The sequence below is a fragment of the Mesoplodon bidens genome (assembly GCF_964165515.1).
Source record: "Mesoplodon bidens genome assembly, contig: HAP1_SCAFFOLD_429, whole genome shotgun sequence".
Classification (NCBI taxonomy): Eukaryota; Metazoa; Chordata; class Mammalia; order Artiodactyla; family Ziphiidae; genus Mesoplodon; species Mesoplodon bidens.
In genome coordinates, this window is record NW_027671687.1 from 7,291 (window position 1) to 31,984 (window position 24,694).

General features: G+C 49.7%; 1 protein-coding gene across 1 annotated transcript in view; it reads left to right on the forward strand.

Moving 5' to 3' along the window:
• Positions 1 to 2,482: 2,482 nt before the first annotated feature.
• Positions 2,483 to 24,694, forward strand: part of LOC308611186 (spermatogenesis-associated protein 31E1-like) — a gene marked incomplete at both ends in the record, with an annotated part of 29,441 nt that continues 7,229 nt past the window's right edge. Inside the window, 4 exons of the mRNA XM_081260059.1 lie at positions 2,483 to 3,247; positions 3,461 to 3,973; positions 20,922 to 21,662; positions 21,876 to 22,388. Coding sequence (XP_081116185.1) covers positions 2,483 to 3,247; positions 3,461 to 3,973; positions 20,922 to 21,662; positions 21,876 to 22,388 — 2,532 coding nt within the window. The remainder of the gene's footprint in view (positions 3,248 to 3,460; positions 3,974 to 20,921; positions 21,663 to 21,875; positions 22,389 to 24,694) is intronic.

The window sequence follows — 24,694 nt, forward strand, 5'->3', positions numbered from 1 at the left end:
CATGGCATGCTATCAAGCAAACATTGCTTCTTTCTGTGAAATCCCACACCCAAACAAAACAGAGAAGTTTGCCCTCATCAGTGGGTGAGGCCTACCCCCTGAATACCTTCCAGGACCTGACTTTTGTTGATTCCAGTCCACAACAGATGCTGGAAGCCCATATTAAAAGGTTTCCTATGAGGATGTTGTGGGCCCTTCCCCGCAAGGTCCTTGAATCCATACAGATCTTTAAATTGAAAGATGCCTCATGCCAGTCCTTGTCTCATGCCAACTTGCCCTCCTCAACCAATGTGATTTCTGAGGCAGACTCCAAATCTGGGAGCTTCAAGTCCTTGAGAGGAAGCTCTGCATCTCTCCATGGAGACAAAGTGGGAACAACAAATTCAGCCCCTGACCTGGATCGTTCTCTCCCTGCCACCTCGCCTGTGGGCAAAGGAGGACAGAGGGTCCTGAGACAACCACGTTCTGATGTCAACCGTGGGCTGGCAGAGGGTGTTCAGAGAATTAAGGATGCCAGACAGACTCGTCTGCCTGTCTCCCTCTGCATCACAGGGAAAGCAGGTCATAGACAGACTCAACTAGACAACAGATATCCCCAAAAGCTGCTTGCAAAGCAAGCTGGGGCCAGATATGAGCCAAAGCGTAAGAGTGTGAGTTCCAGTGATAACGGAGAAATGCAACAGGGCAAAAAGGTGGAGAAGTCAGAACCTGTTTCAATGCCCAGATGGTCTAGGGAGGTATTCACGGCTGAGGAGCTTGACACTCTTCAATTAAAAACTAGTGACATGTTGGCAACTAGCAAGCCAGGGAGCTCCCAAATGATAAATGTGAATGAGAATAAAGTAGAAACTACCGTGACCACTGGAAGCCCCCCACCCAAATTACCAGTTCCCCAAGATCCTAAATCATTAGACCTTAAAGAACAACTGTTCAGTGAGTTGAACTTTAAACTGGAGAACAGGGAGCATAGCCAGGCTCAAGGCCAACCCACTGACACATCCCTTGCTTCAGATAACTTGACTAACGAGGCCTCACTGACTCATGCCCAGGGTGTCTCAGGTGGGGACATGGGAGCTTCCCAGGTGCTGCATGTCCATTTGGAGGACAGAGGAATCAGGATGGAGCAGCAGCAGGAACCTTGGGTCCCTCAGCATGCCTTAAGGAGGTGCCAGGATAAGAATTTCCCACCAACTGCAAAGAGAGTGAGCCCTCTGGAGCCCAAGGCAGAAGAGCTTGATCGAGGGGATAAAGGGTTCGGGACATCCCAACTTAGGAGGAAGCGTTTCCCTACTCAGGAGATGGTACTAGAGAAGACACTTGCGAGCAAGTCTTCCCAGATGCTATCACAGAAGGGACAGCCTCTTCCTGAAGGCCATATCAGAAAAAGAATGAAGCACTTCTTGCAATGGCTTTTTTCTGGGATAAAATACAAAAGGCAAGAAGATGCCCAGGAAAAGGGCAGCCCCATATCAACTGTGCAGAACAGAGGCCTAGTTAAAAGTAGAGCTGCCTTGACTGGGACAACTGAAGCTCAGAAAATCGCGACAGGCATCAGGAAGTTCCTAGATGAGAAACCGGGGTGTCAGTATGCAATGGATGTCACCTACTCTCAAGAGCCCCTTCCTTCCCCAGTGCAGTTTAGGAAAACTCAGCAAAAGGCGCAAGTGCAGGTCTGGACAGAGCCTGTCCAGGGGCATCCTTTCAACCACAGGGCTCCCTCCTGTAAACTGACAAATATCAAGTCCTGCCATCAAGAAGCTATCTTTGCTGGCCAGAGTTATCCTCCAAGTAGTACAAGACAGATCAGAGATAAGAAGAGACACCCCCAGAAAGTTGTGGCATTCAAGGACCAGCGACTGTGTCACAAACATCCCCCACCAGTGTCCCACAGGGAGCCTGTGCCCCATCCAAGCCCCACCCGCAGGCGTCAAGCTGGCCAGGCACCCACCACTGCGCTCAGCACTGCTGAAGGCCCTGTGTTCAGACATCTGTCTCTACTGTCTAGACAGAAAACACTGCCCCAGAATTTCCAGGGATGAAGACTTCCCATCCAGAAATAACTCCTTCCTTGTAGAGATGATTGATTCTCCCCAATAAATATTTATCTAATAATAGTGTATCTTTTCTGTGTACTGTGTACTGTGTTGGGGGCATGGGTTTTGGGTAACTCAGGGCTTATGTGTAAGGGAAAGGAAGGAGATAGTTCAGCTCTTACTGACTGCTTCCTTTGGCTTTGGCTAAAAGGTGACCAGTCCTCTGGAGTTCTTGCTGAGAAATAGATATTGTGCCCCTTCCACCCCCGCCACCCCACCCCCGCCCCGCCCCAAAGCCCATTTCCTCCCTGATGAAATTTGAGGAGGTGGGCTTTGTCTTCTGCCGCTTAGCTTAGCCTTAATGAACATGTATAGCAGCCCACATCTCCCCCGTCACTGAATGTTTTATATCCTGTAGAGAAGTAGGGGAGATAGGTCTTTTATGGAAAATGTCAGAGTCAATTGCTGATAAGCATGACTCGGCAGTGTGCCCTCCCTTTTGGAGCAGCAAAGACAAACCAAAGGAGCTGCATGTGCATCAGCAGCCCCCATATCCTAAGACCCTGGAGGACCATTTACAGCAAAAACCTATCCAGTTCTTCTGGGGTCTCCCGTCTCTGCACAGCGAGTCCTTGCCCTCTGCTGTTCATGTCTTGGCTGACAGTTCCTCAGTCTTTATTTTCAATGGAAACTCGAATGCCTCCACAGGCCAAGAATCACCAGTGCTTCCCGATCCCCTGCCTCTGTCCTTGCCTGAGATTCAGCCTGAACCCTTGCCTCAAACCCTGCCTCAATCTCAGCCCCTACCTCTCACTCAGGTCCAGTCCCAGGCCGACCCTCAATCCCCACTCCCAGGCATACCATCTGATCTTCTACCCCAGATTACGATCTGTGGAGTAAGTCTCCACAGACCTCAGGAGGAGTCAGAGTCTCCCTCCTCATCTGAAATTCAACAGCTGGAATGGAACATTTTGCAGAAACAACAGGAAAATTTGTGGGGTTTACCCTCTGTGGTCCAAAGATCTCGGGAAGACTTTTGTCCATCAGCTCCTAACACTCCTCGCCACTGGGCCCCCCAGGCCCACGTTTCAATCTCCGTCCTTCCTGGGGAGTTTCCTCTCAGTGATGAACTTCGGAAGAAACTAGAGCATCACCTTCGAAAGAGGTTCATCCAGCACGAGTGGGGCCTGCCCCACAGAATCTACGAGTCTGTGTCACTGAGATTGCCTCCAAATGGTTTTTCAGAGGCATCTGAGTCGGAGAGCAATAATGGAGTCTCACTGACCTCTGTGTTTAAGGGTCAGAGCAGCAAAAATGTAAATGTTGGATTGAGCCAAACTGGAAGCTTCCATGAGAGGTGCTCAGAAATGTTCCAGCTAGAGGAAGATGTGGGGAAAGATGTGGGACACAGCCTAGAGAATGGCCCAAAAGATCACCTGTTGAATGACCCAAAGAGCTCTTCAGGTAAGGATCTGGGGTATGACTCTGAGAAAGACCTAAACAGTCAGATGGTGAGTCTCTCAGAGAAAAATTCAAGGGTGTCAGCAAAGAGTCTAAGTCGGAGACAACTTGAAAATGTCCTAAAAGTACATTTGAGCAAGAAGTTGGAGGACATACATGAGGGTCGGCTCCCTGAGACTGTGCGTAACTCATGGCATGCTATCAAGCAAACATTGCTTCTTTCTGTGAAATCCCACACCCAAACAAAACAGAGAAGTTTGCCCTCATCAGTGGGTGAGGCCTACCCCCTGAATACCTTCCAGGACCTGACTTTTGTTGATTCCAGTCCACAACAGATGCTGGAAGCCCATATTAAAAGGTTTCCTATGAGGATGTTGTGGGCCCTTCCCCGCAAGGTCCTTGAATCCATACAGATCTTTAAATTGAAAGATGCCTCATGCCAGTCCTTGTCTCATGCCAACTTGCCCTCCTCAACCAATGTGATTTCTGAGGCAGACTCCAAATCTGGGAGCTTCAAGTCCTTGAGAGGAAGCTCTGCATCTCTCCATGGAGACAAAGTGGGAACAACAAATTCAGCCCCTGACCTGGATCGTTCTCTCCCTGCCACCTCGCCTGTGGGCAAAGGAGGACAGAGGGTCCTGAGACAACCACGTTCTGATGTCAACCGTGGGCTGGCAGAGGGTGTTCAGAGAATTAAGGATGCCAGACAGACTCGTCTGCCTGTCTCCCTCTGCATCACAGGGAAAGCAGGTCATAGACAGACTCAACTAGACAACAGATATCCCCAAAAGCTGCTTGCAAAGCAAGCTGGGGCCAGATATGAGCCAAAGCGTAAGAGTGTGAGTTCCAGTGATAACGGAGAAATGCAACAGGGCAAAAAGGTGGAGAAGTCAGAACCTGTTTCAATGCCCAGATGGTCTAGGGAGGTATTCACGGCTGAGGAGCTTGACACTCTTCAATTAAAAACTAGTGACATGTTGGCAACTAGCAAGCCAGGGAGCTCCCAAATGATAAATGTGAATGAGAATAAAGTAGAAACTACCGTGACCACTGGAAGCCCCCCACCCAAATTACCAGTTCCCCAAGATCCTAAATCATTAGACCTTAAAGAACAACTGTTCAGTGAGTTGAACTTTAAACTGGAGAACAGGGAGCATAGCCAGGCTCAAGGCCAACCCACTGACACATCCCTTGCTTCAGATAACTTGACTAACGAGGCCTCACTGACTCATGCCCAGGGTGTCTCAGGTGGGGACATGGGAGCTTCCCAGGTGCTGCATGTCCATTTGGAGGACAGAGGAATCAGGATGGAGCAGCAGCAGGAACCTTGGGTCCCTCAGCATGCCTTAAGGAGGTGCCAGGATAAGAATTTCCCACCAACTGCAAAGAGAGTGAGCCCTCTGGAGCCCAAGGCAGAAGAGCTTGATCGAGGGGATAAAGGGTTCGGGACATCCCAACTTAGGAGGAAGCGTTTCCCTACTCAGGAGATGGTACTAGAGAAGACACTTGCGAGCAAGTCTTCCCAGATGCTATCACAGAAGGGACAGCCTCTTCCTGAAGGCCATATCAGAAAAAGAATGAAGCACTTCTTGCAATGGCTTTTTTCTGGGATAAAATACAAAAGGCAAGAAGATGCCCAGGAAAAGGGCAGCCCCATATCAACTGTGCAGAACAGAGGCCTAGTTAAAAGTAGAGCTGCCTTGACTGGGACAACTGAAGCTCAGAAAATCGCGACAGGCATCAGGAAGTTCCTAGATGAGAAACCGGGGTGTCAGTATGCAATGGATGTCACCTACTCTCAAGAGCCCCTTCCTTCCCCAGTGCAGTTTAGGAAAACTCAGCAAAAGGCGCAAGTGCAGGTCTGGACAGAGCCTGTCCAGGGGCATCCTTTCAACCACAGGGCTCCCTCCTGTAAACTGACAAATATCAAGTCCTGCCATCAAGAAGCTATCTTTGCTGGCCAGAGTTATCCTCCAAGTAGTACAAGACAGATCAGAGATAAGAAGAGACACCCCCAGAAAGTTGTGGCATTCAAGGACCAGCGACTGTGTCACAAACATCCCCCACCAGTGTCCCACAGGGAGCCTGTGCCCCATCCAAGCCCCACCCGCAGGCGTCAAGCTGGCCAGGCACCCACCACTGCGCTCAGCACTGCTGAAGGCCCTGTGTTCAGACATCTGTCTCTACTGTCTAGACAGAAAACACTGCCCCAGAATTTCCAGGGATGAAGACTTCCCATCCAGAAATAACTCCTTCCTTGTAGAGATGATTGATTCTCCCCAATAAATATTTATCTAATAATAGTGTATCTTTTCTGTGTACTGTGTACTGTGTTGGGGGCATGGGTTTTGGGTAACTCAGGGCTTATGTGTAAGGGAAAGGAAGGAGATAGTTCAGCTCTTACTGACTGCTTCCTTTGGCTTTGGCTAAAAGGTGACCAGTCCTCTGGAGTTCTTGCTGAGAAATAGATATTGTGCCCCTTCCACCCCCGCCACCCCACCCCCGCCCCGCCCCAAAGCCCATTTCCTCCCTGATGAAATTTGAGGAGGTGGGCTTTGTCTTCTGCCGCTTAGCTTAGCCTTAATGAACATGTATAGCAGCCCACATCTCCCCCGTCACTGAATGTTTTATATCCTGTAGAGAAGTAGGGGAGATAGGTCTTTTATGGAAAATGTCAGAGTCAATTGCTGATAAGCATGACTCGGCAGTGTGCCCTCCCTTTTGGAGCAGCAAAGACAAACCAAAGGAGCTGCATGTGCATCAGCAGCCCCCATATCCTAAGACCCTGGAGGACCATTTACAGCAAAAACCTATCCAGTTCTTCTGGGGTCTCCCGTCTCTGCACAGCGAGTCCTTGCCCTCTGCTGTTCATGTCTTGGCTGACAGTTCCTCAGTCTTTATTTTCAATGGAAACTCGAATGCCTCCACAGGCCAAGAATCACCAGTGCTTCCCGATCCCCTGCCTCTGTCCTTGCCTGAGATTCAGCCTGAACCCTTGCCTCAAACCCTGCCTCAATCTCAGCCCCTACCTCTCACTCAGGTCCAGTCCCAGGCCGACCCTCAATCCCCACTCCCAGGCATACCATCTGATCTTCTACCCCAGATTACGATCTGTGGAGTAAGTCTCCACAGACCTCAGGAGGAGTCAGAGTCTCCCTCCTCATCTGAAATTCAACAGCTGGAATGGAACATTTTGCAGAAACAACAGGAAAATTTGTGGGGTTTACCCTCTGTGGTCCAAAGATCTCGGGAAGACTTTTGTCCATCAGCTCCTAACACTCCTCGCCACTGGGCCCCCCAGGCCCACGTTTCAATCTCCGTCCTTCCTGGGGAGTTTCCTCTCAGTGATGAACTTCGGAAGAAACTAGAGCATCACCTTCGAAAGAGGTTCATCCAGCACGAGTGGGGCCTGCCCCACAGAATCTATGAGTCTGTGTCACTGAGATTGCCTCCAAATGGTTTTTCAGAGGCATCTGAGTCGGAGAGCAATAATGGAGTCTCACTGACCTCTGTGTTTAAGGGTCAGAGCAGCAAAAATGTAAATGTTGGATTGAGCCAAACTGGAAGCTTCCATGAGAGGTGCTCAGAAATGTTCCAGCTAGAGGAAGATGTGGGGAAAGATGTGGGACACAGCCTAGAGAATGGCCCAAAAGATCACCTGTTGAATGACCCAAAGAGCTCTTCAGGTAAGGATCTGGGGTATGACTCTGAGAAAGACCTAAACAGTCAGATGGTGAGTCTCTCAGAGAAAAATTCAAGGGTGTCAGCAAAGAGTCTAAGTCGGAGACAACTTGAAAATGTCCTAAAAGTACATTTGAGCAAGAAGTTGGAGGACATACATGAGGGTCGGCTCCCTGAGACTGTGCGTAATTCATGGCATGCTATCAAGCAAACATTGCTTCTTTCTGTGAAATCCCACACCCAAACAAAACAGAGAAGTTTGCCCTCATCAGTGGGTGAGGCCTACCCCCTGAATACCTTCCAGGACCTGACTTTTGTTGATTCCAGTCCACAACAGATGCTGGAAGCCCATATTAAAAGGTTTCCTATGAGGATGTTGTGGGCCCTTCCCCGCAAGGTCCTTGAATCCATACAGATCTTTAAATTGAAAGATGCCTCATGCCAGTCCTTGTCTCATGCCAACTTGCCCTCCTCAACCAATGTGATTTCTGAGGCAGACTCCAAATCTGGGAGCTTCAAGTCCTTGAGAGGAAGCTCTGCATCTCTCCATGGAGACAAAGTGGGAACAACAAATTCAGCCCCTGACCTGGATCGTTCTCTCCCTGCCACCTCACCTGTGGGCAAAGGAGGACAGAGGGTCCTGAGACAACCACGTTCTGATGTCAACCGTGGGCTGGCAGAGGGTGTTCAGAGAATTAAGGATGCCAGACAGACTCGTCTGCCTGTCTCCCTCTGCATCACAGGGAAAGCAGGTCATAGACAGACTCAACTAGACAACAGATATCCCCAAAAGCTGCTTGCAAAGCAAGCTGGGGCCAGATATGAGCCAAAGCGTAAGAGTGTGAGTTCCAGTGATAACGGAGAAATGCAACAGGGCAAAAAGGTGGAGAAGTCAGAACCTGTTTCAATGCCCAGATGGTCTAGGGAGGTATTCACGGCTGAGGAGCTTGACACTCTTCAATTAAAAACTAGTGACATGTTGGCAACTAGCAAGCCAGGGAGCTCCCAAATGATAAATGTGAATGAGAATAAAGTAGAAACTACCGTGACCACTGGAAGCCCCCCACCCAAATTACCAGTTCCCCAAGATCCTAAATCATTAGACCTTAAAGAACAACTGTTCAGTGAGTTGAACTTTAAACTGGAGAACAGGGAGCATAGCCAGGCTCAAGGCCAACCCACTGACACATCCCTTGCTTCAGATAACTTGACTAACGAGGCCTCACTGACTCATGCCCAGGGTGTCTCAGGTGGGGACATGGGAGCTTCCCAGGTGCTGCATGTCCATTTGGAGGACAGAGGAATCAGGATGGAGCAGCAGCAGGAACCTTGGGTCCCTCAGCATGCCTTAAGGAGGTGCCAGGATAAGAATTTCCCACCAACTGCAAAGAGAGTGAGCCCTCTGGAGCCCAAGGCAGAAGAGCTTGATCGAGGGGATAAAGGGTTCGGGACATCCCAACTTAGGAGGAAGCGTTTCCCTACTCAGGAGATGGTACTAGAGAAGACACTTGCGAGCAAGTCTTCCCAGATGCTATCACAGAAGGGACAGCCTCTTCCTGAAGGCCATATCAGAAAAAGAATGAAGCACTTCTTGCAATGGCTTTTTTCTGGGATAAAATACAAAAGGCAAGAAGATGCCCAGGAAAAGGGCAGCCCCATATCAACTGTGCAGAACAGAGGCCTAGTTAAAAGTAGAGCTGCCTTGACTGGGACAACTGAAGCTCAGAAAATCGCGACAGGCATCAGGAAGTTCCTAGATGAGAAACCGGGGTGTCAGTATGCAATGGATGTCACCTACTCTCAAGAGCCCCTTCCTTCCCCAGTGCAGTTTAGGAAAACTCAGCAAAAGGCGCAAGTGCAGGTCTGGACAGAGCCTGTCCAGGGGCATCCTTTCAACCACAGGGCTCCCTCCTGTAAACTGACAAATATCAAGTCCTGCCATCAAGAAGCTATCTTTGCTGGCCAGAGTTATCCTCCAAGTAGTACAAGACAGATCAGAGATAAGAAGAGACACCCCCAGAAAGTTGTGGCATTCAAGGACCAGCGACTGTGTCACAAACATCCCCCACCAGTGTCCCACAGGGAGCCTGTGCCCCATCCAAGCCCCACCCGCAGGCGTCAAGCTGGCCAGGCACCCACCACTGCGCTCAGCACTGCTGAAGGCCCTGTGTTCAGACATCTGTCTCTACTGTCTAGACAGAAAACACTGCCCCAGAATTTCCAGGGATGAAGACTTCCCATCCAGAAATAACTCCTTCCTTGTAGAGATGATTGATTCTCCCCAATAAATATTTATCTAATAATAGTGTATCTTTTCTGTGTACTGTGTACTGTGTTGGGGGCATGGGTTTTGGGTAACTCAGGGCTTATGTGTAAGGGAAAGGAAGGAGATAGTTCAGCTCTTACTGACTGCTTCCTTTGGCTTTGGCTAAAAGGTGACCAGTCCTCTGGAGTTCTTGCTGAGAAATAGATATTGTGCCCCTTCCACCCCCGCCACCCCACCCCCGCCCCGCCCCAAAGCCCATTTCCTCCCTGATGAAATTTGAGGAGGTGGGCTTTGTCTTCTGCCGCTTAGCTTAGCCTTAATGAACATGTATAGCAGCCCACATCTCCCCCGTCACTGAATGTTTTATATCCTGTAGAGAAGTAGGGGAGATAGGTCTTTTATGGAAAATGTCAGAGTCAATTGCTGATAAGCATGACTCGGCAGTGTGCCCTCCCTTTTGGAGCAGCAAAGACAAACCAAAGGAGCTGCATGTGCATCAGCAGCCCCCATATCCTAAGACCCTGGAGGACCATTTACAGCAAAAACCTATCCAGTTCTTCTGGGGTCTCCCGTCTCTGCACAGCGAGTCCTTGCCCTCTGCTGTTCATGTCTTGGCTGACAGTTCCTCAGTCTTTATTTTCAATGGAAACTCGAATGCCTCCACAGGCCAAGAATCACCAGTGCTTCCCGATCCCCTGCCTCTGTCCTTGCCTGAGATTCAGCCTGAACCCTTGCCTCAAACCCTGCCTCAATCTCAGCCCCTACCTCTCACTCAGGTCCAGTCCCAGGCCGACCCTCAATCCCCACTCCCAGGCATACCATCTGATCTTCTACCCCAGATTACGATCTGTGGAGTAAGTCTCCACAGACCTCAGGAGGAGTCAGAGTCTCCCTCCTCATCTGAAATTCAACAGCTGGAATGGAACATTTTGCAGAAACAACAGGAAAATTTGTGGGGTTTACCCTCTGTGGTCCAAAGATCTCGGGAAGACTTTTGTCCATCAGCTCCTAACACTCCTCGCCACTGGGCCCCCCAGGCCCACGTTTCAATCTCCGTCCTTCCTGGGGAGTTTCCTCTCAGTGATGAACTTCGGAAGAAACTAGAGCATCACCTTCGAAAGAGGTTCATCCAGCACGAGTGGGGCCTGCCCCACAGAATCTACGAGTCTGTGTCACTGAGATTGCCTCCAAATGGTTTTTCAGAGGCATCTGAGTCGGAGAGCAATAATGGAGTCTCACTGACCTCTGTGTTTAAGGGTCAGAGCAGCAAAAATGTAAATGTTGGATTGAGCCAAACTGGAAGCTTCCATGAGAGGTGCTCAGAAATGTTCCAGCTAGAGGAAGATGTGGGGAAAGATGTGGGACACAGCCTAGAGAATGGCCCAAAAGATCACCTGTTGAATGACCCAAAGAGCTCTTCAGGTAAGGATCTGGGGTATGACTCTGAGAAAGACCTAAACAGTCAGATGGTGAGTCTCTCAGAGAAAAATTCAAGGGTGTCAGCAAAGAGTCTAAGTCGGAGACAACTTGAAAATGTCCTAAAAGTACATTTGAGCAAGAAGTTGGAGGACATACATGAGGGTCGGCTCCCTGAGACTGTGCGTAACTCATGGCATGCTATCAAGCAAACATTGCTTCTTTCTGTGAAATCCCACACCCAAACAAAACAGAGAAGTTTGCCCTCATCAGTGGGTGAGGCCTACCCCCTGAATACCTTCCAGGACCTGACTTTTGTTGATTCCAGTCCACAACAGATGCTGGAAGCCCATATTAAAAGGTTTCCTATGAGGATGTTGTGGGCCCTTCCCCGCAAGGTCCTTGAATCCATACAGATCTTTAAATTGAAAGATGCCTCATGCCAGTCCTTGTCTCATGCCAACTTGCCCTCCTCAACCAATGTGATTTCTGAGGCAGACTCCAAATCTGGGAGCTTCAAGTCCTTGAGAGGAAGCTCTGCATCTCTCCATGGAGACAAAGTGGGAACAACAAATTCAGCCCCTGACCTGGATCGTTCTCTCCCTGCCACCTCACCTGTGGGCAAAGGAGGACAGAGGGTCCTGAGACAACCACGTTCTGATGTCAACCGTGGGCTGGCAGAGGGTGTTCAGAGAATTAAGGATGCCAGACAGACTCGTCTGCCTGTCTCCCTCTGCATCACAGGGAAAGCAGGTCATAGACAGACTCAACTAGACAACAGATATCCCCAAAAGCTGCTTGCAAAGCAAGCTGGGGCCAGATATGAGCCAAAGCGTAAGAGTGTGAGTTCCAGTGATAACGGAGAAATGCAACAGGGCAAAAAGGTGGAGAAGTCAGAACCTGTTTCAATGCCCAGATGGTCTAGGGAGGTATTCACGGCTGAGGAGCTTGACACTCTTCAATTAAAAACTAGTGACATGTTGGCAACTAGCAAGCCAGGGAGCTCCCAAATGATAAATGTGAATGAGAATAAAGTAGAAACTACCGTGACCACTGGAAGCCCCCCACCCAAATTACCAGTTCCCCAAGATCCTAAATCATTAGACCTTAAAGAACAACTGTTCAGTGAGTTGAACTTTAAACTGGAGAACAGGGAGCATAGCCAGGCTCAAGGCCAACCCACTGACACATCCCTTGCTTCAGATAACTTGACTAACGAGGCCTCACTGACTCATGCCCAGGGTGTCTCAGGTGGGGACATGGGAGCTTCCCAGGTGCTGCATGTCCATTTGGAGGACAGAGGAATCAGGATGGAGCAGCAGCAGGAACCTTGGGTCCCTCAGCATGCCTTAAGGAGGTGCCAGGATAAGAATTTCCCACCAACTGCAAAGAGAGTGAGCCCTCTGGAGCCCAAGGCAGAAGAGCTTGATCGAGGGGATAAAGGGTTCGGGACATCCCAACTTAGGAGGAAGCGTTTCCCTACTCAGGAGATGGTACTAGAGAAGACACTTGCGAGCAAGTCTTCCCAGATGCTATCACAGAAGGGACAGCCTCTTCCTGAAGGCCATATCAGAAAAAGAATGAAGCACTTCTTGCAATGGCTTTTTTCTGGGATAAAATACAAAAGGCAAGAAGATGCCCAGGAAAAGGGCAGCCCCATATCAACTGTGCAGAACAGAGGCCTAGTTAAAAGTAGAGCTGCCTTGACTGGGACAACTGAAGCTCAGAAAATCGCGACAGGCATCAGGAAGTTCCTAGATGAGAAACCGGGGTGTCAGTATGCAATGGATGTCACCTACTCTCAAGAGCCCCTTCCTTCCCCAGTGCAGTTTAGGAAAACTCAGCAAAAGGCGCAAGTGCAGGTCTGGACAGAGCCTGTCCAGGGGCATCCTTTCAACCACAGGGCTCCCTCCTGTAAACTGACAAATATCAAGTCCTGCCATCAAGAAGCTATCTTTGCTGGCCAGAGTTATCCTCCAAGTAGTACAAGACAGATCAGAGATAAGAAGAGACACCCCCAGAAAGTTGTGGCATTCAAGGACCAGCGACTGTGTCACAAACATCCCCCACCAGTGTCCCACAGGGAGCCTGTGCCCCATCCAAGCCCCACCCGCAGGCGTCAAGCTGGCCAGGCACCCACCACTGCGCTCAGCACTGCTGAAGGCCCTGTGTTCAGACATCTGTCTCTACTGTCTAGACAGAAAACACTGCCCCAGAATTTCCAGGGATGAAGACTTCCCATCCAGAAATAACTCCTTCCTTGTAGAGATGATTGATTCTCCCCAATAAATATTTATCTAATAATAGTGTATCTTTTCTGTGTACTGTGTACTGTGTTGGGGGCATGGGTTTTGGGTAACTCAGGGCTTATGTGTAAGGGAAAGGAAGGAGATAGTTCAGCTCTTACTGACTGCTTCCTTTGGCTTTGGCTAAAAGGTGACCAGTCCTCTGGAGTTCTTGCTGAGAAATAGATATTGTGCCCCTTCCACCCCCGCCACCCCACCCCCGCCCCGCCCCAAAGCCCATTTCCTCCCTGATGAAATTTGAGGAGGTGGGCTTTGTCTTCTGCCGCTTAGCTTAGCCTTAATGAACATGTATAGCAGCCCACATCTCCCCCGTCACTGAATGTTTTATATCCTGTAGAGAAGTAGGGGAGATAGGTCTTTTATGGAAAATGTCAGAGTCAATTGCTGATAAGCATGACTCGGCAGTGTGCCCTCCCTTTTGGAGCAGCAAAGACAAACCAAAGGAGCTGCATGTGCATCAGCAGCCCCCATATCCTAAGACCCTGGAGGACCATTTACAGCAAAAACCTATCCAGTTCTTCTGGGGTCTCCCGTCTCTGCACAGCGAGTCCTTGCCCTCTGCTGTTCATGTCTTGGCTGACAGTTCCTCAGTCTTTATTTTCAATGGAAACTCGAATGCCTCCACAGGCCAAGAATCACCAGTGCTTCCCGATCCCCTGCCTCTGTCCTTGCCTGAGATTCAGCCTGAACCCTTGCCTCAAACCCTGCCTCAATCTCAGCCCCTACCTCTCACTCAGGTCCAGTCCCAGGCCGACCCTCAATCCCCACTCCCAGGCATACCATCTGATCTTCTACCCCAGATTACGATCTGTGGAGTAAGTCTCCACAGACCTCAGGAGGAGTCAGAGTCTCCCTCCTCATCTGAAATTCAACAGCTGGAATGGAACATTTTGCAGAAACAACAGGAAAATTTGTGGGGTTTACCCTCTGTGGTCCAAAGATCTCGGGAAGACTTTTGTCCATCAGCTCCTAACACTCCTCGCCACTGGGCCCCCCAGGCCCACGTTTCAATCTCCGTCCTTCCTGGGGAGTTTCCTCTCAGTGATGAACTTCGGAAGAAACTAGAGCATCACCTTCGAAACAGGTTCATCCAGCACGAGTGGGGCCTGCCCCACAGAATCTACGAGTCTGTGTCACTGAGATTGCCTCCAAATGGTTTTTCAGAGGCATCTGAGTCGGAGAGCAATAATGGAGTCTCACTGACCTCTGTGTTTAAGGGTCAGAGCAGCAAAAATGTAAATGTTGGATTGAGCCAAACTGGAAGCTTCCATGAGAGGTGCTCAGAAATGTTCCAGCTAGAGGAAGATGTGGGGAAAGATGTGGGACACAGCCTAGAGAATGGCCCAAAAGATCACCTGTTGAATGACCCAAAGAGCTCTTCAGGTAAGGATCTGGGGTATGACTCTGAGAAAGACCTAAACAGTCAGATGGTGAGTCTCTCAGAGAAAAATTCAAGGGTGTCAGCAAAGAGTCTAAGTCGGAGACAACTTGAAAATGTCCTAAAAGTACATTTGAGCAAGAAGTTGGAGGACATACATGAGGGTCGGCTCCCTGAGACTGTGCGTAACTCATGGCATGCTATCAAGCAAACATTGCTTCTTTCTGTGAAATCCCACACCCAAACAAAACAGAGAAGTTTGCCCTCATCAGTGGGTGAGGCCTACCCCCTGAATACCTTCCAGGACCTGACTTTTGTTGATTCCAGTCCACAACAGATGCTGGAAGCCCATATTAAAAGGTTTCCTATGAGGATGTTGTGGGCCCTTCCCCGCAAGGTCCTTGAATCCATACAGATCTTTAAATTGAAAGATGCCTCATGCCAGTCCTTGTCTCATGCCAACTTGCCCTCCTCAACCAATGTGATTTCTGAGGCAGACTCCAAATCTGGGAGCTTCAAGTCCTTGAGAGGAAGCTCTGCATCTCTCCATGGAGACAAAGTGGGAACAACAAATTCAGCCCCTGACCTGGATCGTTCTCTCCCTGCCACCTCGCCTGTGGGCAAAGGAGGACAGAGGGTCCTGAGACAACCACGTTCTGATGTCAACCGTGGGCTGGCAGAGGGTGTTCAGAGAATTAAGGATGCCAGACAGACTCGTCTGCCTGTCTCCCTCTGCATCACAGGGAAAGCAGGTCATAGACAGACTCAACTAGACAACAGATATCCCCAAAAGCTGCTTGCAAAGCAAGCTGGGGCCAGATATGAGCCAAAGCGTAAGAGTGTGAGTTCCAGTGATAACGGAGAAATGCAACAGGGCAAAAAGGTGGAGAAGTCAGAACCTGTTTCAATGCCCAGATGGTCTAGGGAGGTATTCACGGCTGAGGAGCTTGACACTCTTCAATTAAAAACTAGTGACATGTTGGCAACTAGCAAGCCAGGGAGCTCCCAAATGATAAATGTGAATGAGAATAAAGTAGAAACTACCGTGACCACTGGAAGCCCCCCACCCAAATTACCAGTTCCCCAAGATCCTAAATCATTAGACCTTAAAGAACAACTGTTCAGTGAGTTGAACTTTAAACTGGAGAACAGGGAGCATAGCCAGGCTCAAGGCCAACCCACTGACACATCCCTTGCTTCAGATAACTTGACTAACGAGGCCTCACTGACTCATGCCCAGGGTGTCTCAGGTGGGGACATGGGAGCTTCCCAGGTGCTGCATGTCCATTTGGAGGACAGAGGAATCAGGATGGAGCAGCAGCAGGAACCTTGGGTCCCTCAGCATGCCTTAAGGAGGTGCCAGGATAAGAATTTCCCACCAACTGCAAAGAGAGTGAGCCCTCTGGAGCCCAAGGCAGAAGAGCTTGATCGAGGGGATAAAGGGTTCGGGACATCCCAACTTAGGAGGAAGCGTTTCCCTACTCAGGAGATGGTACTAGAGAAGACACTTGCGAGCAAGTCTTCCCAGATCCTATCACAGAAGGGACAGCCTCTTCCTGAAGGCCATATCAGAAAAAGAATGAAGCACTTCTTGCAATGGCTTTTTTCTGGGATAAAATACAAAAGGCAAGAAGATGCCCAGGAAAAGGGCAGCCCCATATCAACTGTGCAGAACAGAGGCCTAGTTAAAAGTAGAGCTGCCTTGACTGGGACAACTGAAGCTCAGAAAATCGCGACAGGCATCAGGAAGTTCCTAGATGAGAAACCGGGGTGTCAGTATGCAATGGATGTCACCTACTCTCAAGAGCCCCTTCCTTCCCCAGTGCAGTTTAGGAAAACTCAGCAAAAGGCGCAAGTGCAGGTCTGGACAGAGCCTGTCCAGGGGCATCCTTTCAACCACAGGGCTCCCTCCTGTAAACTGACAAATATCAAGTCCTGCCATCAAGAAGCTATCTTTGCTGGCCAGAGTTATCCTCCAAGTAGTACAAGACAGATCAGAGATAAGAAGAGACACCCCCAGAAAGTTGTGGCATTCAAGGACCAGCGACTGTGTCACAAACATCCCCCACCAGTGTCCCACAGGGAGCCTGTGCCCCATCCAAGCCCCACCCGCAGGCGTCAAGCTGGCCAGGCACCCACCACTGCGCTCAGCACTGCTGAAGGCCCTGTGTTCAGACATCTGTCTCTACTGTCTAGACAGAAAACACTGCCCCAGAATTTCCAGGGATGAAGACTTCCCATCCAGAAATAACTCCTTCCTTGTAGAGATGATTGATTCTCCCCAATAAATATTTATCTAATAATAGTGTATCTTTTCTGTGTACTGTGTACTGTGTTGGGGGCATGGGTTTTGGGTAACTCAGGGCTTATGTGTAAGGGAAAGGAAGGAGATAGTTCAGCTCTTACTGACTGCTTCCTTTGGCTTTGGCTAAAAGGTGACCAGTCCTCTGGAGTTCTTGCTGAGAAATAGATATTGTGCCCCTTCCACCCCCGCCACCCCACCCCCGCCCCGCCCCAAAGCCCATTTCCTCCCTGATGAAATTTGAGGAGGTGGGCTTTGTCTTCTGCCGCTTAGCTTAGCCTTAATGAACATGTATAGCAGCCCACATCTCCCCCGTCACTGAATGTTTTATATCCTGTAGAGAAGTAGGGGAGATAGGTCTTTTATGGAAAATGTCAGAGTCAATTGCTGATAAGCATGACTCGGCAGTGTGCCCTCCCTTTTGGAGCAGCAAAGACAAACCAAAGGAGCTGCATGTGCATCAGCAGCCCCCATATCCTAAGACCCTGGAGGACCATTTACAGCAAAAACCTATCCAGTTCTTCTGGGGTCTCCCGTCTCTGCACAGCGAGTCCTTGCCCTCTGCTGTTCATGTCTTGGCTGACAGTTCCTCAGTCTTTATTTTCAATGGAAACTCGAATGCCTCCACAGGCCAAGAATCACCAGTGCTTCCCGATCCCCTGCCTCTGTCCTTGCCTGAGATTCAGCCTGAACCCTTGCCTCAAACCCTGCCTCAATCTCAGCCCCTACCTCTCACTCAGGTCCAGTCCCAGGCCGACCCTCAATCCCCACTCCCAGGCATACCATCTGATCTTCTACCCCAGATTACGATCTGTGGAGTAAGTCTCCACAGACCTCAGGAGGAGTCAGAGTCTCCCTCCTCATCTGAAATTCAACAGCTGGAATGGAACATTTTGCAGAAACAACAGGAAAATTTGTGGGGTTTACCCTCTGTGGTCCAAAGATCTCGGGAAGACTTTTGTCCATCAGCTCCTAACACTCCTCGCCACTGGGCCCCCCAGGCCCACGTTTCAATCTCCGTCCTTCCTGGGGAGTTTCCTCTCAGTGATGAACTTCGGAAGAAACTAGAGCATCACCTTCGAAAGAGGTTCATCCAGCACGAGTGGGGCCTGCCCCACAGAATCTACGAGTCTGTGTCACTGAGATTGCCTCCAAATGGTTTTTCAGAGGCATCTGAGTCGGAGAGCAATAATGGAGTCTCACTGACCTCTGTGTTTAAGGGTCAGAGCAGCAAAAATGTAAATGTTGGATTGAGCCAAACTGGAAGCTTCCATGAGAGGTGCTCAGAAATGTTCCAGCTAGAGGAAGATGTGGGGAAAGATGTGGGACACAGCCTAGAGAATGGCCCAAAAGATCACCTGTTGAATGACCCAAAGAGCTCTTCAGGTAAGGATCTGGGGTATGACTCTGAGAAAGACCTAAACAGTCAGATGGTGAGTCTCTCAGAGAAAAATTCAAGGGTGTCAGCAAAGAGTCTAAGTCGGAGACAACTTGAAAATGTCCTAAAAGTACATTTGAGCAAGAAGTTGGAGGACATACATGAGGGTCGGCTCCCTGAGACTGTGCGTAACTCATGGCATGCTATCAAGCAAACGTTGCTTCTTTCTGTGAAATCCCACACCCAAACAAAACAGAGAAGTTTGCCCTCATCAGTGGGTGAGGCCTACCCCCTGAATACCTTCCAGGACCTGACTTTTGTTGATTCCAGTCCACAACAGATGCTGGAAGCCCATATTAAAAGGTTTCCTATGAGGATGTTGTGGGCCCTTCCCCGCAAGGTCCTTGAATCCATACAGATCTTTAAATTGAAAGATGCCTCATGCCAGTCCTTGTCTCATGCCAACTTGCCCTCCTCAACCAATGTGATTTCTGAGGCAGACTCCAAATCTGGGAGCTTCAAGTCCTTGAGAGGAAGCTCTGCATCTCTCCATGGAGACAAAGTGGGAACAACAAATTCAGCCCCTGACCTGGATCGTTCTCTCCCTGCCACCTCGCCTGTGGGCAAAGGAGGACAGAGGGTCCTGAGACAACCACGTTCTGATGTCAACCGTGGGCTGGCAGAGGGTGTTCAGAGAATTAAGGATGCCAGACAGACTCGTCTGCCTGTCTCCCTCTGCATCACAGGGAAAGCAGGTCATAGACAGACTCAACTAGACAACAGATATCCCCAAAAGCTGCTTGCAAAGCAAGCTGGGGCCAGATATGAGCCAAAGCGTAAGAGTGTGAGTTCCAGTGATAACGGAGAAATGCAACAGGGCAAAAAGGTGGAGAAGTCAGAACCTGTTTCAATGCCCAGATGGTCTAGGGAGGTATTCACGGCTGAGGAGCTTGACACTCTTCAATTAAAAACTAGTGACATGTTGGCAACTAGCAAGCCAGGGAGCTCCCAAATGATAAATGTGAATGAGAATAAAGTAGAAACTACCGTGACCACTGGAAGCCCCCCACCCAAATTACCAGTTCCCCAAGATCCTAAATCATTAGACCTTAAAGAACAACTGTTCAGTGAGTTGAACTTTAAACTGGAGAACAGGGAGCATAGCCAGGCTCAAGGCCAACCCACTGACACATCCCTTGCTTCAGATAACTTGACTAACGAGGCCTCACTGACTCATGCCCAGGGTGTCTCAGGTGGGGACATGGGAGCTTCCCAGGTGCTGCATGTCCATTTGGAGGACAGAGGAATCAGGATGGAGCAGCAGCAGGAACCTTGGGTCCCTCAGCATGCCTTAAGGAGGTGCCAGGATAAGAATTTCCCACCAACTGCAAAGAGAGTGAGCCCTCTGGAGCCCAAGGCAGAAGAGCTTGATCGAGGGGATAAAGGGTTCGGGACATCCCAACTTAGGAGGAAGCGTTTCCCTACTCAGGAGATGGTACTAGAGAAGACACTTGCGAGCAAGTCTTCCCAGATCCTATCACAGAAGGGACAGCCTCTTCCTGAAGGCCATATCAGAAAAAGAATGAAGCACTTCTTGCAATGGCTTTTTTCTGGGATAAAATACAAAAGGCAAGAAGATGCCCAGGAAAAGGGCAGCCCCATATCAACTGTGCAGAACAGAGGCCTAGTTAAAAGTAGAGCTGCCTTGACTGGGACAACTGAAGCTCAGAAAATCGCGACAGGCATCAGGAAGTTCCTAGATGAGAAACCGGGGTGTCAGTATGCAATGGATGTCACCTACTCTCAAGAGCCCCTTCCTTCCCCAGTGCAGTTTAGGAAAACTCAGCAAAAGGCGCAAGTGCAGGTCTGGACAGAGCCTGTCCAGGGGCATCCTTTCAACCACAGGGCTCCCTCCTGTAAACTGACAAATATCAAGTCCTGCCATCAAGAAGCTATCTTTGCTGGCCAGAGTTATCCTCCAAGTAGTACAAGACAGATCAGAGATAAGAAGAGACACCCCCAGAAAGTTGTGGCATTCAAGGACCAGCGACTGTGTCACAAACATCCCCCACCAGTGTCCCACAGGGAGCCTGTGCCCCATCCAAGCCCCACCCGCAGGCGTCAAGCTGGCCAGGCACCCACCACTGCGCTCAGCACTGCTGAAGGCCCTGTGTTCAGACATCTGTCTCTACTGTCTAGACAGAAAACACTGCCCCAGAATTTCCAGGGATGAAGACTTCCCATCCAGAAATAACTCCTTCCTTGTAGAGATGATTGATTCTCCCCAATAAATATTTATCTAATAATAGTGTATCTTTTCTGTGTACTGTGTACTGTGTTGGGGGCATGGGTTTTGGGTAACTCAGGGCTTATGTGTAAGGGAAAGGAAGGAGATAGTTCAGCTCTTACTGACTGCTTCCTTTGGCTTTGGCTAAAAGGTGACCAGTCCTCTGGAGTTCTTGCTGAGAAATAGATATTGTGCCCCTTCCACCCCCGCCACCCCACCCCCGCCCCGCCCCAAAGCCCATTTCCTCCCTGATGAAATTTGAGGAGGTGGGCTTTGTCTTCTGCCGCTTAGCTTAGCCTTAATGAACATGTATAGCAGCCCACATCTCCCCCGTCACTGAATGTTTTATATCCTGTAGAGAAGTAGGGGAGATAGGTCTTTTATGGAAAATGTCAGAGTCAATTGCTGATAAGCATGACTCGGCAGTGTGCCCTCCCTTTTGGAGCAGCAAAGACAAACCAAAGGAGCTGCATGTGCATCAGCAGCCCCCATATCCTAAGACCCTGGAGGACCATTTACAGCAAAAACCTATCCAGTTCTTCTGGGGTCTCCCGTCTCTGCACAGCGAGTCCTTGCCCTCTGCTGTTCATGTCTTGGCTGACAGTTCCTCAGTCTTTATTTTCAATGGAAACTCGAATGCCTCCACAGGCCAAGAATCACCAGTGCTTCCCGATCCCCTGCCTCTGTCCTTGCCTGAGATTCAGCCTGAACCCTTGCCTCAAACCCTGCCTCAATCTCAGCCCCTACCTCTCACTCAGGTCCAGTCCCAGGCCGACCCTCAATCCCCACTCCCAGGCATACCATCTGATCTTCTACCCCAGATTACGATCTGTGGAGTAAGTCTCCACAGACCTCAGGAGGAGTCAGAGTCTCCCTCCTCATCTGAAATTCAACAGCTGGAATGGAACATTTTGCAGAAACAACAGGAAAATTTGTGGGGTTTACCCTCTGTGGTCCAAAGATCTCGGGAAGACTTTTGTCCATCAGCTCCTAACACTCCTCGCCACTGGGCCCCCCAGGCCCACGTTTCAATCTCCGTCCTTCCTGGGGAGTTTCCTCTCAGTGATGAACTTCGGAAGAAACTAGAGCATCACCTTCGAAAGAGGTTCATCCAGCACGAGTGGGGCCTGCCCCACAGAATCTACGAGTCTGTGTCACTGAGATTGCCTCCAAATGGTTTTTCAGAGGCATCTGAGTCGGAGAGCAATAATGGAGTCTCACTGACCTCTGTGTTTAAGGGTCAGAGCAGCAAAAATGTAAATGTTGGATTGAGCCAAACTGGAAGCTTCCATGAGAGGTGCTCAGAAATGTTCCAGCTAGAGGAAGATGTGGGGAAAGATGTGGGACACAGCCTAGAGAATGGCCCAAAAGATCACCTGTTGAATGACCCAAAGAGCTCTTCAGGTAAGGATCTGGGGTATGACTCTGAGAAAGACCTAAACAGTCAGATGGTGAGTCTCTCAGAGAAAAATTCAAGGGTGTCAGCAAAGAGTCTAAGTCGGAGACAACTTGAAAATGTCCTAAAAGTACATTTGAGCAAGAAGTTGGAGGACATACATGAGGGTCGGCTCCCTGAGACTGTGCGTAACTCATGGCATGCTATCAAGCAAACGTTGCTTCTTTCTGTGAAATCCCACACCCAAACAAAACAGAGAAGTTTGCCCTCATCAGTGGGTGAGGCCTACCCCCTGAATACCTTCCAGGACCTGACTTTTGTTGATTCCAGTCCACAACAGATGCTGGAAGCCCATATTAAAAGGTTTCCTATGAGGATGTTGTGGGCCCTTCCCCGCAAGGTCCTTGAATCCATACAGATCTTTAAATTGAAAGATGCCTCATGCCAGTCCTTGTCTCATGCCAACTTGCCCTCCTCAACCAATGTGATTTCTGAGGCAGACTCCAAATCTGGGAGCTTCAAGTCCTTGAGAGGAAGCTCTGCATCTCTCCATGGAGACAAAGTGGGAACAACAAATTCAGCCCCTGACCTGGATCGTTCTCTCCCTGCCACCTCGCCTGTGGGCAAAGGAGGACAGAGGGTCCTGAGACAACCACGTTCTGATGTCAACCGTGGGCTGGCAGAGGGTGTTCAGAGAATTAAGGATGCCAGACAGACTCGTCTGCCTGTCTCCCTCTGCATCACAGGGAAAGCAGGTCATAGACAGACTCAACTAGACAACAGATATCCCCAAAAGCTGCTTGCAAAGCAAGCTGGGGCCAGATATGAGCCAAAGCGTAAGAGTGTGAGTTCCAGTGATAACGGAGAAATGCAACAGGGCAAAAAGGTGGAGAAGTCAGAACCTGTTTCAATGCCCAGATGGTCTAGGGAGGTATTCACGGCTGAGGAGCTTGACACTCTTCAATTAAAAACTAGTGACATGTTGGCAACTAGCAAGCCAGGGAGCTCCCAAATGATAAATGTGAATGAGAATAAAGTAGAAACTACCGTGACCACTGGAAGCCCCCCACCCAAATTACCAGTTCCCCAAGATCCTAAATCATTAGACCTTAAAGAACAACTGTTCAGTGAGTTGAACTTTAAACTGGAGAACAGGGAGCATAGCCAGGCTCAAGGCCAACCCACTGACACATCCCTTGCTTCAGATAACTTGACTAACGAGGCCTCACTGACTCATGCCCAGGGTGTCTCAGGTGGGGACATGGGAGCTTCCCAGGTGCTGCATGTCCATTTGGAGGACAGAGGAATCAGGATGGAGCAGCAGCAGGAACCTTGGGTCCCTCAGCATGCCTTAAGGAGGTGCCAGGATAAGAATTTCCCACCAACTGCAAAGAGAGTGAGCCCTCTGGAGCCCAAGGCAGAAGAGCTTGATCGAGGGGATAAAGGGTTCGGGACATCCCAACTTAGGAGGAAGCGTTTCCCTACTCAGGAGATGGTACTAGAGAAGACACTTGCGAGCAAGTCTTCCCAGATCCTATCACAGAAGGGACAGCCTCTTCCTGAAGGCCATATCAGAAAAAGAATGAAGCACTTCTTGCAATGGCTTTTTTCTGGGATAAAATACAAAAGGCAAGAAGATGCCCAGGAAAAGGGCAGCCCCATATCAACTGTGCAGAACAGAGGCCTAGTTAAAAGTAGAGCTGCCTTGACTGGGACAACTGAAGCTCAGAAAATCGCGACAGGCATCAGGAAGTTCCTAGATGAGAAACCGGGGTGTCAGTATGCAATGGATGTCACCTACTCTCAAGAGCCCCTTCCTTCCCCAGTGCAGTTTAGGAAAACTCAGCAAAAGGCGCAAGTGCAGGTCTGGACAGAGCCTGTCCAGGGGCATCCTTTCAACCACAGGGCTCCCTCCTGTAAACTGACAAATATCAAGTCCTGCCATCAAGAAGCTATCTTTGCTGGCCAGAGTTATCCTCCAAGTAGTACAAGACAGATCAGAGATAAGAAGAGACACCCCCAGAAAGTTGTGGCATTCAAGGACCAGCGACTGTGTCACAAACATCCCCCACCAGTGTCCCACAGGGAGCCTGTGCCCCATCCAAGCCCCACCCGCAGGCGTCAAGCTGGCCAGGCACCCACCACTGCGCTCAGCACTGCTGAAGGCCCTGTGTTCAGACATCTGTCTCTACTGTCTAGACAGAAAACACTGCCCCAGAATTTCCAGGGATGAAGACTTCCCATCCAGAAATAACTCCTTCCTTGTAGAGATGATTGATTCTCCCCAATAAATATTTATCTAATAATAGTGTATCTTTTCTGTGTACTGTGTACTGTGTTGGGGGCATGGGTTTTGGGTAACTCAGGGCTTATGTGTAAGGGAAAGGAAGGAGATAGTTCAGCTCTTACTGACTGCTTCCTTTGGCTTTGGCTAAAAGGTGACCAGTCCTCTGGAGTTCTTGCTGAGAAATAGATATTGTGCCCCTTCCACCCCCGCCACCCCACCCCCGCCCCGCCCCAAAGCCCATTTCCTCCCTGATGAAATTTGAGGAGGTGGGCTTTGTCTTCTGCCGCTTAGCTTAGCCTTAATGAACATGTATAGCAGCCCACATCTCCCCCGTCACTGAATGTTTTATATCCTGTAGAGAAGTAGGGGAGATAGGTCTTTTATGGAAAATGTCAGAGTCAATTGCTGATAAGCATGACTCGGCAGTGTGCCCTCCCTTTTGGAGCAGCAAAGACAAACCAAAGGAGCTGCATGTGCATCAGCAGCCCCCATATCCTAAGACC